The sequence below is a fragment of the Misgurnus anguillicaudatus genome, chromosome 18 (genome assembly GCF_027580225.2).
Source record: "Misgurnus anguillicaudatus chromosome 18, ASM2758022v2, whole genome shotgun sequence".
Lineage (NCBI taxonomy): Eukaryota > Metazoa > Chordata > Actinopteri > Cypriniformes > Cobitidae > Misgurnus > Misgurnus anguillicaudatus.
In genome coordinates, this window is record NC_073354.2 from 35,951,641 (window position 1) to 35,964,524 (window position 12,884).

At 36.7% G+C, this 12,884-nt stretch overlaps 3 protein-coding genes across 3 annotated transcripts; all 3 read right to left on the bottom strand.

Annotated features, from left to right (window-relative positions):
• Nucleotides 1-61: 61 nt before the first annotated feature.
• eif2b2 (eukaryotic translation initiation factor 2B, subunit 2 beta) lies at nt 62-2,500 on the bottom strand. Its single transcript, XM_055186928.2, has 8 exons — nt 2,226-2,500; nt 1,965-2,085; nt 1,525-1,676; nt 1,284-1,440; nt 790-892; nt 567-704; nt 371-437; nt 62-253 (listed from the first exon to the last, which is right to left on the bottom strand). Exons 1-8 carry the CDS (start codon nt 2,395-2,397, stop codon nt 96-98), a joined length of 1,068 nt encoding a protein of 355 aa, XP_055042903.1. The 5' UTR covers nt 2,398-2,500; the 3' UTR covers nt 62-95.
• Nucleotides 2,501-3,987: 1,487 nt separating this feature from the next.
• On the bottom strand, nt 3,988-7,148 carry tmed10 (transmembrane p24 trafficking protein 10). The gene is made up of 5 exons (XM_073856389.1): nt 6,907-7,148; nt 6,310-6,430; nt 6,003-6,079; nt 5,775-5,898; nt 3,988-5,248 (listed from the first exon to the last, which is right to left on the bottom strand). The coding sequence occupies exons 1-5, from the start codon at nt 7,090-7,092 to the stop codon at nt 5,127-5,129; spliced, it is 630 nt and encodes a 209-aa protein (XP_073712490.1). The 5' UTR covers nt 7,093-7,148; the 3' UTR covers nt 3,988-5,126.
• A 3,276-nt stretch (nt 7,149-10,424) lies between these two features.
• fosab (v-fos FBJ murine osteosarcoma viral oncogene homolog Ab) lies at nt 10,425-12,530 on the bottom strand. Its single transcript, XM_055186926.2, has 4 exons — nt 12,278-12,530; nt 11,849-12,070; nt 11,634-11,741; nt 10,425-11,533 (listed from the first exon to the last, which is right to left on the bottom strand). The coding sequence occupies exons 1-4, from the start codon at nt 12,380-12,382 to the stop codon at nt 10,895-10,897; spliced, it is 1,074 nt and encodes a 357-aa protein (XP_055042901.1). The 5' UTR covers nt 12,383-12,530; the 3' UTR covers nt 10,425-10,894.
• Nucleotides 12,531-12,884: the final 354 nt, after the last annotated feature.

Consider the following 12,884-nt stretch of genomic DNA (forward strand, 5'->3'; position numbering starts at 1 on the left):
ATGATATTATTTTATCTTTATCCTAACATGTACGGTCTTCAATTTAAAAAAAGAGGCCATATTAAGATGCGAGTGAGAGATTCTTTATTTCCATTCTAAAGTTCGTGATCTTCAAGATGATAAAGTTCACTAATCAGACGGTAAATATATGATGGAGCGTGTCCACCGATGTTGGAGATGAAAAGCGTGATCAGTTCTGGAGGGACGTAGTCAAATACTGGACAGTGAGCGTTGACCTTAGACAAAATCTCACCTGTAAACATAAGAGTCATGTTGAGTCAATATTTATATAATGGTGGTACCACATATAGTTTTGCATAGATGATAGTGTGCTTCGATATTAAACAAATGTGAAGGGGTGTGATGTTACCTTCAGTGAAAGGAAGAACTTCATGTGGTGAAACAAATTTATGGAAGGTGTCGTCCTCATTAGGAAACTGAAACAGAAGTGAGATGCTCAAAAACAAGTATCTGCTCTTCCATCAGCACTAAAACTTTACTAAATGGGTTATTTACACTGACGTTAGTGTTACTAAATCATTAAAGTGCGACAGGGCATAAGATACCTGTGGCGAGAGCTTAAACATGGGCGCGCACACGATTAGAGGAGTTGAATGGTGTTTGGCAGCAAGAGCCAATGTGTGTGTGCCGTTAACCGCTCGCAGACCTCCATTAGCCAGAACTGTCTGTGTGCCAATAATAACCTGACGATCACAACAACATGAAGCAAAACTTTATATTTACATCAATAATTTAATGATTAAATAATCATCCAAACTTTAATTTTACCTTATTTACTCGTGACATCACAGCAAAGATGGCAGCGTCTGGTATGACGGTCGTCTCAATGTCCTCTTTGGAAAGACTCAAGGCCATTTCATGTCCCTGAAGGGTCATAAGAGACAAAAGCACTTCAGAATAAGTTTATTGTACTCAGCCAGATACTTAAAGAACAGTTAAGTACCTTAAAGGCAGGGTGCACGATTTCTTAAAAAACGCTTTGGGAAAGGGAGTCAGGCCGAGTACCGAAACACACTTGTAGCCAATCAGCAGTAAGGGCCGTTTCTACTAACCGACATCGTTGCGTATATGTGGGGTGGGTCTATCAAATGAAGTCCAGATTTTATTGGGGTAGGGGCGTGTTTGTTTAGGTGATTTCAAATGCCAACATTGGCTTTCTGAAATCGTGCACCCCGCCTTTAACCTTGTAAAACTTTACAATTATGTATTTTCAACCTCTTTCTACTAATAATTATTAACTGTAAAAAGTACTTGCCTGACAGAAGGGTGCACATTCTGCGACCATAACGTGGAATTTGCGCTTTCGCGCTGCGTCTTTAAGGAAAGCCTCCACTGTTCTGGAGCGTCCGATGGTCATGATGACCTCATTGGAGTGAATGTGTTCAAGGGCCTGCATGGAGATGTTGTCCGTGGTGCCCTCTAAAAAATAAACACATCCTCTTAATCACAATATGATCACAACAAAAATATACCCTTTGGAAAACAAAATTTTGTACGTCTCACCCAGTTCTGTCAGCAGTTCATTGATGGCTTCAATGACATTGGCTTTTAGATGAGCGAAGTGCTGTCTGAAGTTGTCCTCGCTGGATCCTCCGGACGTCAGAAGCTTGTGCAACGATTCCTGCTGATCCATCTCCTCGCTGCTGCCTCTCGACCTGAAACGTGATCAGAGATGTGCTACGTGAAATCTCAAATCTAAAGCAGAGTTACTTTATATTCACATTAAAGGGACAGATCAGATGATCATGTCAAACACTGCATTATGTTATTGTTTTTCATTTCATCAATGATAATCATAATGACACTATAAACAAGTTAAAGGTCCCTTGTCAATTGAGTTTCAATGCATCTCTCGGCACAAGGCATCTTATCTTGATGCAACCCACGTGAAAGGCCTGGTTAAGCCTATGAAAGCAATGTTTACTATATCCAGAATAATTCACCTTGCATATTCTTCACGAATAATTTTCAGCACCCTGCGGATCATGTTCCCCACGGTGGTTTCTGACGGCTGCGCTGCTGTCATGCGTCTGCCCTCCTTTCGTATGATCTCCATCAGCTCACCTGGAAAAGAAACATCAACTTAAACGTTTTCCTCTTTACATTACGTAAACGTGACACTGCAGGTGGGTCCTTATATCTAGCTTCTTGTCTGTTTAGTAACCATGATGATTTTAATGTGACACACTGTGGTTCTAACTCACCGGCACTGCTCCAGCGGGCCTGCGCGGTGATTCTACGGAGTAAAGCGCTCGTCTCTCGGGCAGTTTCCGCGGAGCCCCGGAGAGATCCAGTCCCGCTGCCGCAGCGCTTCAGCTCCGCCAGAAAGGCTTCAATGCGTTCGGACAGGTCAGTCTCTTTATCTGCTCCTGGCATTTTCGTTTATTCAGACAGATGTTCAGTTGACAACCTGTAAACTCAGGCACCAGAGACACAAATTCATCCGGGTTATGACTCTTGGGCTTCTTCTGTGCTGTTGTTTTAACAGAGCTGTGTCACAACAGCGCCGCCAGCCGTCTGTGTTCCGTTCTTTTTTCTTTTCTTTTTTTTCTTTCTTTCTTTCTTTCTTTATTTTTTAAATTGAAAATATCAAAATTTACAAACAAACATGGCTGCATGAGATTCGTTTCTTCAAAATTAGTATACAGAAAAGATATAGCCTGAGGGAGCAGCTCTTAATACAAATAGGAATTACACATGTATATGAATACAACACAAATAATTATAATAAAATTAAAACAAACAAAAAGAAAAGATGAAAAAGATAAGGGAATAATTCAGACATTGTTCATCTATTTACATTTGTTGGGAAGTGTTTTAGGGACTCATATATTTTTTGTGCTTTAGTACTTTTTTTTATTTTCTTTTTTGATGACTTAAATGTTTTTTTTATTCTCAAGAGCTTTTTAAAAGAAATGCTGCTAAGGTTGAGGTGTATAATTCTGTATTATAAATTATTTAAAAAAATATATATATAACGTTTTGTTTGATTATGAAAAAGTACATATCTGTACCGCACGGGGGCGCTCTGGCTAGAATTATCTGTGTTCCGTTCTAACAGACCCCTTACAGATTTCTGCTACTCTTTATCGACACTTTCCAATATTTAAATAACATTTACATTTATTTGAACTTTAAAAAAGAGTCAACATTTAGTTAATTATTTTAAGGGGTCTTTGTTGATTGTATAAAACAGGATTTCCATATACCTGGCTACTTCCCTTCCCATACATCAAAAAAGTTTTTAAATATATTTTGCTGAACTATATTTTAGAAAATGTTTTAAAAACACTTTTGGTATATTTTGAAATAAATTTTTAAAATAAATATATTTTAAAGCAAGGAAATATTTTCACATCGCATTGGAAGAAAAACTTTTATGTTTATGTTACAAACCGGTAAACATAACAGGTTTGAAAAGGTTAAATGAAATATATTTTCTACTTTATAAAATTAGACTGTATTTAGCATATATTTAAAATATGTTGGGCAAGAATACATTTCTTGCCATGTGGGTTGTAAAATTAGAAATGTATTTGCTTGCCCTTGAAATAAATTTCGAAATATATTTAAGCTTCACATCAACATATATTTTCAATATACAAAAATATATTTAGCATATATTTAAAAAATAATTTTGGCCAGAGAAATAGATAAACATACTATTAGTCCTAAACGTGGAAAAATATTCAATTATGAGTGATCCTAAACCGTAGTGTACGCAAAATAACTGTATAGATGTGTATTAATGTTATTTTCTGTAGTTTATTGTAATTTTGTAAGATAGTAAAATTAATTCATTAAAACAATAAAGTGGAGACTAATTAGATTTTTTTTTTCATTTTTGTAGTTTACCACGTTTCTCTATTAAATAATTTATTAATTCAAAATCAACTAAAATGATGACCGGATTTTGCTGTGATAAACATAACTCACTAATGTGATCATTTACAAACACTCTCAAACTACTTTACTAACAATTTTTATTGAATGACAAGCCAATCATATTTCTGAAATCCACTTCCACCAAAAAATAATCATAAGAAAAACATTGCTGTTAAAAATGATTTAACACTGGAACAAAAAATGAAACATCTGGAAATAAATCAGGTTCTAACCTTCCACCCGAGACGCGTGTAACCACTAATCCATCAATACATTTCAAAAGAAGAGGAAATACTAACTGAAAGTATTGTTGAGTTATGTCAAACTACAGGTAGATCCTGTAACAAAGCAAAACTTAAATATTCCCAGAACCTACAGACCAGCAATGGTATTTTAAATCAACTTTAACCATAAGCCTACTACAAGTTCTTTTGGACTGAAGGTTTATTTCAATCTGTGGCGAAACCAACAACTAAAAATCAAGAAAACAAAATTAAACTTTCCCATAAACGAGATTGTACACATACACAAACTAAAAAGAGATGCTGTCTTACAAAATAAAACAGTTAAAAAATTAAGTAAATCCATTTCTTAAAGTTAGAATGATAGACGACAGCTTGAAGCGCTGATGTTTACTTTCTTCAATCTTAGGGTGTGGGACTTCAATTTGAATATTAAAATGGCTTTGCAAGTCCAAACATGACGTTTTTATAAAGAATAAGACAGTTAAATACATCAGTCTACAATCTGTTCATAAGAACTTTGCAAGCAAAGGCTGACACAATCATTCTTTCCAAATAATAGCTGACTTTCTCCAAAACAGATTAAATGTAAGCAATGAATTAATTGTAATTATCTCACACACATTCAATGAAAAACAAAAGTAGTTCTTAGTTTCTCTCACAGAACAGTTTCAGATCTCTTAACTGTTACAGGGGCTTGTGCTGTCATTTAATATAAATACAAAACATCGCAAAAATAACAAAACAAAAAAAAACTTTAGATGTTTTCCCAAACTATACTGAGCGAGTTTGTATCAAAGACAATTTGGCCGCCAAGCATCAATCATTCCCAGAGAATTCCCTGATGCACGTCCACTTCCGATAAACTTCAGGTCGCCAGTGGCAACATGAACGAATTGCCGAGGCAAAGCAAATGTCAGGGGCCGGAGGTTCTGATGTAAGGAAGAAGTTCTGGGTCCCTGATTGTTCAGGCAGATTTTACTCAATGAGCTTCTTGGCCTTAAAGAAACGGCGCAGGTAGAACACCTGCCACGTAGCCAGACCAATGAGACAGCACATGGAGAAGATGCTGAAGTACAGCACACGTGTGTTGGTGGACTCTAGAAGACACGAGAAAAGACAAATGATAAATCTGAGCTCACAAAACAGAAACGATCAATCATGGTCGACTAACAAATAGCTGGTTAAGGTTAAACTTTAAGACTGATCACTGATTTAAAACATGTGGGTGATTATTTAATTGCTGCATATTTGGTGTCCAAAGTCATTATTTTATTAAATAGTTATATTTGCATTAATTTTAAACATTTTGTACTCGCTGTTATAGATTACAAGATGTTACAGGCCATAACAATATATTATTTTCTGTAGGAAGTGTCTTATATAACTGTTATTCAAATTAGTCAGTGTCAATTCCGTTACTGTCAAACTCTGTTACTCTACCTTGGTAAGGTAGTTTGACGGTAACAAACATTACACTGACTAACAGGGAATCATGGTTTTTTAGCTATATAAGACACTTAATATATTTAGAAAGACAAAATAATGACTTTGTTGAAATGTGCACTGCCTTCACCATATGTGTTACAATACAATACTTTTCGACGTTTTGTCGTTGGCTCATACCGTTCGTGTCTCTCATCTCCTCCTCTCTCTTCTTCATGTACGCAAAATCATTGACAATGGACTCGGACAGATCCTCCAGCCGACGGAGCTCCACCTCCAGGGGCTTCAGTTTTTCTACCTTGGCAATCTGAACAAAGTGACACCATCACTTAAAATGATTAACAAAATTTTGCAGATTTGACTTTAGCCATTTTAGTGACATTTAGTCCAAAGTTAGTAATTTAGACAAATCTCTTCATAATTTTTGGCCTCAACGCCATGTTTCATGTCTAAGTTGACCTGTTGGTCTGGAACCCTTCCAGTTCCTAAGAAACAAATATAAATCAAGTAAATTAAATTTTAACAATACAGCATACAGTATCCTATGACATTATTAGGCACTTATTTATTTATCTACATTAGCTGTAAAACTTTCAGATGACATATGCCAACATATGTTAACTTAGTAACACTACACCAGTCCTATTAGAAAGCATATTTTAAAGTGCCTTCTCAAAGATTTGATTTATGAGGAGGGGTTATTCTGTATACTCACCTATGGGAGATTTGCTCTCAAAGCACACCTCAAACATGTCATAATCCTCTGTGGTAAAGGCGAATTTGCCTTTAGTTGCATCTTCTTTTGAGTAGAGGATGTGTCCGGATGAATCCGTGATCTAACAACATTGAGTTATACATTTAATATAAATCTTCAAACAGATGTTAAACACAAACATTTACAGCTCATCATTAAATGTGACGTTTCAATCTAATGTCTGTGTTAGTGTGACGTGTTACAGCCACAGTTAATGACATCCGGAAAAGGACACAAACATTCAAATTTACGCTTTTAACACTTCATGATGCTAAATAACCGTAACACACAAACCAATTAAACGGATATAATACGTTGTTTGTTATTATAAAAGTATGAACACAATTTTTGTGTCATAAAGTAACCGTCCAACCAGGAAGCGCCATGTAGCGCTAGCATAAGGCTTTGAGTTTTTGACACACAGATTCGTTTAAATCATCATCGCTGCTTAACCGATTAACACTCGGTCTGATCCCGTTTACATAGTTAATCTAAGCGGTAACAATTATATGTTTGAATGTTAATATCGTTAATCCCGTAAAGGTGGAGTGACGTCACCTTCAGGTTGGTTTTCGCGTTGGGCTGCTCGCTGATATCGTATTCGCCGGTAACGAGCACGTCTTTGTGAATTTCCTCCCGCAAACACTTTCTGCTGCGCACTGGCAGGTAAAACGAGATCGACACGACGGACTGAACGGCGAACGATAGTAACAGCGGGAGCAAGAACACACCGAACCGCGCCATGACGAGCTGATGGCCCCACTACTGCAGGCCCCGAAAGCTGTGAGCACTACGCATGCGCACAGTGTTCCACTCTACGCATGCGCACGGATCGTGGCGTCTCGAGGGCCACCATGCGGACATGGGTTAAATAGCGGTCTCTGAATGGTTTCACATTTTATTTTTGTTATGACATGTTGTGATTTAATCAGTGCGCATAAAAATCTCAATTACACCACAGATATCAATGAAATAACTGGGCTGGGTTGACGCTATCTCTGCGTTAGCATGAGTTTGTTAACAGCAAAATGACAAAATTGGCCTTCACAAAATTATTTATTATTTTAAAGCATTCTTCTTTAAACAACAAATCATTGGTTACGTAATATTTTACCTTAAAGAGGGCAGAGACGGACACTACGGAGTATTTGAAGTAAATTTTCCAAGCATCTTTGCTTTATCAGAGTGTTTGTCTTGGGAAAAATTTACTTTACTTTACAAAAAAATGTTCATTACATTCTAAAGCATAGAAATATACACTGTGTATTCCTTTTATATTGCATATTAAAATTGATTTAATACCTAATTACATAAAATTGTGTACTTTTACTTTTCTTGAGTAAAAGTACAAAAAATACTAGATGTTTAATGTACTTATGTAAATATTAAATATAAATCAAAAACTTGAAATTATGAAATGTAGTAGAGTAAAAGTTATGATAATATGCTTTGGAGTATATTTTTCCAAATAAAAACACTGATAAAATACGAATACTTAAAAATGTACTTTTATATAGAAAGTAAAAATACTTAAGTAGTGTCCGCCTCTGAAAGGGGGGAACTAGTACATAATAAAAATAATAAAGACAAAAATTTAAATAAAAGCTAATAAGCAACATTAAATAAAGTATCGATATACTACCCATTTGCACTGAAATATTTAGTGACCCTGGACCACAAAACCTTTTTTTTTATAATATACATAATATGAAGCTGAATAAATAAGCTTTTCCATTGATGTGTGGTTTGTTATGATATATAGACAATATATGACCAAGATACAACAGTTTGATAATCTGGAATCTGAGGGTGCAGAAAAAAATCGAAATATTGAGCAAATCACCTTTAGTTGTCCAAATAAAGTCATTAGACTATTACTAATGAGATATATATCATTACTAATTAGTAATATATATCATTAGTAATAGTCTATATACGTATATTTATTTATTTTTCAGTCTTTTTATTAAGATACAAACAGAAAATACAGGAAATATGTACACAAAATTAAAACCAAAACAATTTTCAGAACTAAATGTCTTCTTCAGGCATCAGTCAGTATTTAGTGTGACCTATCTTTGCATGAAACACATCTTGAGCTTTTTTGAGGAGACTGAAGTCCTGAAGTCATTCGATTAGAATTAAAACATTTGGATTTAATTTAATTTAGGTTTAAGAGATCCTGCAGATGCCTGAAATTGCTCAAGTGGAAAGGGAGTTTACCCTAAATACTTGACACTTCAACTTATAAATTATAACTTTATACTGTTTTTAATACTACATACACATTTCCTGTATTTTCTGGTTGTATTCTAATAAAGAGACTGAAAAATAATTATATATGGTAAAAGAAAAATTGATAATTTCGACCTATGTGTTGATGGTTTTATGGTCCAGGGTCACATTTGGATAAGTGCTCAGATTATTTTAATGATGTTTGATGATAAGACGAGACCAAGCCTCCATTTATGGATTTATTAAATTATCCCAAAATAAACAAAACCCTTGTGAATTGCGTTTAATTTTAAATTTGATGTGATTATAAACAGGGTGGTGCTCATGTTTACTGTTTTGACTGTATTATCTCTGGGTAAATAGTTTTCTGCTGTAACATACAACATTAACTTACACCCAACATCCTTTCAACAGTTCTCAGAAAATAGTGGGCTGTGTATAGAAAATCTATGCTTTATAATATATAACTCATACATGGTTGGGAAGTGTCAAAGAAAAAGGTTTAAGATAATGAATAAGAAGGGTTTTTCTCTATAAAAAAAATCGAATCTGCTCATGGCTCTGTTTGAATTTTATCTTCCAGCTGACGTAGGAAATGGCGACAATCCAACCGTGTCTATCTGTGTGTTGGCGAGGGAGCAATGCATTATGGTCTATCTTTAGCCTGGGTTCTCTCTCTCTTTTTTTCCTATTCTCCTGCTTTTTCTCTCTTCTCCAGCATGCGTTGCCTGCCTGTTTCCTCCCCTGGGCTGCAGCATCGACGCAGGTCGGCGTCACCGTGTTCTAATTTTACTGCTGTTGATGCTGATGGTGAAGGCAGCGCACCTGCTATTTCTGTCTCTGTCTCTCTCAGGGGTCTGCCAGCTGTATTAATAGAAAGAGAATTATTGCATTGCACGTCATGGCCACTGTTGCTGAGTGGCTTTGTGTCCTTTTGGAGCGGTAATTTTGAATTTCACATCTATCAGTTTTACTTTCAGGTCTTCAGCACTTCATTTCAGTTTAATTATTTTCATTTGCTCAATACTTCCCTGCCTTTTTATGTTTGTATTCTGAATCTTAGAAGGTTAAATAAAACTTCTTAGTGGTAAATTTAGATAAGCAATTTAAGTAAAAATGGCACATCTAAAACTACAGCTCTGTCTCTCTGAGTGAGAGTAGGTGAAGAAAAGCAGATGGTGAAGTTCTACATAACAGTCTACGGTGATACTGACTGTTGTGCAATGTTACTTTTGCCACGCTTTCGTCTTATGGGCGTAACAATGATAAAAATGAATAGGGAAGGAAGTGACCCAAGCGTAATGGCGTATTGCTTCACCATCTCTTACGCACATAAACAATCTCATTTCCTCTATAACTTCATTGGGCTGCAATGTCTTGACACGTATTTGAGCCCTATTCATGTTCATTTTAGTAAATGTTATCACTATGGAAATAAGAAAATCCTAAAAATACACTTTCAGACTAACTTCAAAAGGGAAAACTGATGTAGTTTAAGGATGTTTTTTATGCGGCATATGTTTTGACAAGCAATTGACATTTTTGGGGCTCACCCAAGAAGATTTTGGCACAATTTCACAGACAAGGCTTAGCTAAGGCCAGGACTAGGCCTTAGTTAAATTAAGACATTTTTATGTTACTTGTGTGTATCTTTAGAAAAAAATCAATGACACTGGCATATTTTAAGATTTAAGTTATTTTCAGTTGAGACAGCTCAAACACATGTTTTAGTGTAGGATTATCCTTGTCTGTGAAACCACTGGATTGTATTTTATGTGAAAAATTATTTATCTGGGATTATAAAGCAAGCTCATGGTCAAAGCAAACAATGCAACAAACAATTACTGTACATTTAATATTTATTTATTGTGTTTAGTTTTGCAAACGAGTTGCACGTTTACACATTTCGGTACAAAAATAAAAATTCCAGAAATTATAAAGACTACGTTTTCACAGAAAACTTGATACTTGGACATTAGATTCCATTTAATGCAATGGTGAGGCAGCACATATTTTAAGTAAATAAAGTTCACACAATTCACACATTCAAAAATCAACCATAGAGGCAAAACAAGTTAGTTCTCTATTGCTCAGAACACTAATACAACAATTCAGTCTAGCACCAGAAACTCAAAACTATATATTAGTTTAACTTAACATTAACTAGATTATTACTGTAAAACTAGCTAATCCATGCTTATCTTGCTACATTTGGCAGGCATGTATAGGAAGCAATAACGATTGCTTGATAGAGTCAGTTCCATAGCCCTGCATTGCCATTTTAAATCAAGTTGTCAGTATGCGAATAGTCTTAAAGCGTGAGGAGTGTTGGGGAATTCAAAGAATCAGATGACTGATCATTGCTGCTGCTGCCCCGTCGATGAACCACGCCACAGGTAGGGAAGACGTCATTTTCTGGATAGGTGAACATAAAGGAAGACGTATAGGTAGTGCAGGCCGGCGTGCAGGTGACCACTGGTGTGCAAAGGGGCTCCAAGTCGTTATTAGCGGGTGTGTAGAGCGGCTCCCAGTCTTGGGCGTACAGAGAACTGGACAGGTCCACATCAGGGACCGAGCGAGCCGTCTCGAGGTCTGCTTTGGCCAAGATCTCCAGAGACTCTTCAAGGGTGGGGTCCAGGTCGGAGATCCTCACCGTGGAGTTGAAGCTGTCAGTGGAGGGTGTGCTGGAAAACAGCGAGGTACTGGAAGAAGTTGTGATTGGTACATTTGGCGTGGACACTCCTGAGGTAGTAACGGTGTGAATCTCAGGGACCGATTCGGAGGCGACGGGAGAAACGGACTGCTCTGGAAAGCTGATGGTTGTCTCGGAGGGGATCTTGCAGATGGGTCTGTGTGCGGCGAGGATGAACTCCAATCTCTCTTTTTGTTTGAGCAGGTTGGCAATGTCATTTTGAAGGGCGGATTTCTCATCCTCAAGTTGGTCAGTTTCCTGTTAGAGAAAAAGGTTTGTCAGTTTGATATACAGCAACATACTGCAAATACTTATCAAATTCTTCACAGACATGACAAAAGATGAGAGAAATACTTACAGCTTGAAGAGTATCAGTGAGTTCTCTTCGTCTGTTGCGGCATTTTGCTGCTGCCATCTTGTTTCTTTCACGACGGATTTTTTTCTTTTCTTCCTCTTCTGGTGAGATCTACAAAAGCAATAAAAATAACATTTTACCTTCTGCACGATCATATCAAAAATGCAGAAATACTGGTTAAGCAATCTCATTAACTATACAATCAATGCATTATTTACCTGTTCAGATCTGGGTCTCTTGTTTGAAATGAAAGTTTTTGTTCCAGTGACCCTCATTTTGGGATAAGAGCTTGAACTCAGGTTATAATGTTGTGGTCCGCCGTTGGAGGGCGCCACAGATGAAATCATGGGCTGAACCATCCACTGCAGGTCCGGGCATGAAGAGATCGCCGTGACGGTTGGTACGAAAGAGGCACTTGACACACTCAGATCTGTGAATTCCTAAAAAGCAGACAAGAATTCATGTTTAATGTACTGAACACACGAGTATAGATGTAACGTTATGCAAGTATATTCCGTAAGTACCCTAATTTAAAATTTGACACTTGTATTGTTTCGCCACTGTATTTTAAGTACATTTAAAACAATATATCTATGAGTAACTCTACATTAGTGAATGAATTAAATATTTTGAAGTCTTATACATACCGGAGTCTGGTTGACCGGGTAATACGGGAGACTATCGCCGCTCGGTGACGCCGTGCTGCACCGAGAAGACGCGTCACAGTCAGCGTTAAGGTTGGTAAACATCATCCTGTCAAAAGTCGAGAAGCAAAACCTATCCAGTACTAAAATATCCGAATAAACGCGTTTCGGGTAGGTTTTAATAGCCGAAAAATCCCTTAGTCGTTTGTTGCTCTTCCTTCTCTCTGTATCCAAAGTTTGACTGTGCTAGGCTTCTGCGCTGGTGGAGTTTTTATTGGGTTCTGGCAATGACGTCAGGAGGAGGGCGTGGTAAATATGTTCCAGCGATTGCGTGTAAACATTAAAACAACACATTTACGGGAACACAATTGTCTGGATAAAAAGACATATTATGCTAATAATTTTAATACACCTGGAAAAGATTAGAAAAATAGTTGACAGGTTTAAGATTTTAGTAAAAACGAGAGTGAATACACGAAGTTCCATAGCAGGGTATCCCACGACGTCATTTACCTTATATGGAATGCATCCTGAAGAGGAGGAGCGCTGATGGGAAATACTCTGTGCAGTGTACAGCATTATGCAAAGATACTTCGAGAATATTTCAAGT

What these genes read in the sequence shown, in the direction of transcription:
- tmed10 (XM_073856389.1), bottom strand. Translation starts at nt 7,092, where the DNA reads ATGGCGCGGTTCGGTGTGTTCTTGCTCCCGCTGTTACTATCGTTCGCC. An exon ending in ACGCGAAAACCAACCTGAAG is followed by an intron (nt 6,431 to 6,906) that starts GTGACGTCACTC and finishes CAATGTTGTTAG; the next exon opens with ATCACGGATTCATCCGGACA. An exon ending in TGAGAGCAAATCTCCCATAG is followed by an intron (nt 6,080 to 6,309) that starts GTGAGTATACAG and finishes TTTGTTTCTTAG; the next exon opens with GAACTGGAAGGGTTCCAGAC.
- eif2b2 (XM_055186928.2), bottom strand. Translation starts at nt 2,397, where the DNA reads ATGCCAGGAGCAGATAAAGAGACTGACCTGTCCGAACGCATTGAAGCC. An exon ending in TGATGTCACGAGTAAATAAG is followed by an intron (nt 705 to 789) that starts GTAAAATTAAAG and finishes TGTGATCGTCAG; the next exon opens with GTTATTATTGGCACACAGAC. An exon ending in AGTTCTTCCTTTCACTGAAG is followed by an intron (nt 254 to 370) that starts GTAACATCACAC and finishes TTATGTTTACAG; the next exon opens with GTGAGATTTTGTCTAAGGTC.
- fosab (XM_055186926.2), bottom strand. Translation starts at nt 12,382, where the DNA reads ATGATGTTTACCAACCTTAACGCTGACTGTGACGCGTCTTCTCGGTGC. An exon ending in AGAGACCCAGATCTGAACAG is followed by an intron (nt 11,742 to 11,848) that starts GTAAATAATGCA and finishes TTGCTTTTGTAG; the next exon opens with ATCTCACCAGAAGAGGAAGA. An exon ending in TCACTGATACTCTTCAAGCT is followed by an intron (nt 11,534 to 11,633) that starts GTAAGTATTTCT and finishes TTTCTCTAACAG; the next exon opens with GAAACTGACCAACTTGAGGA.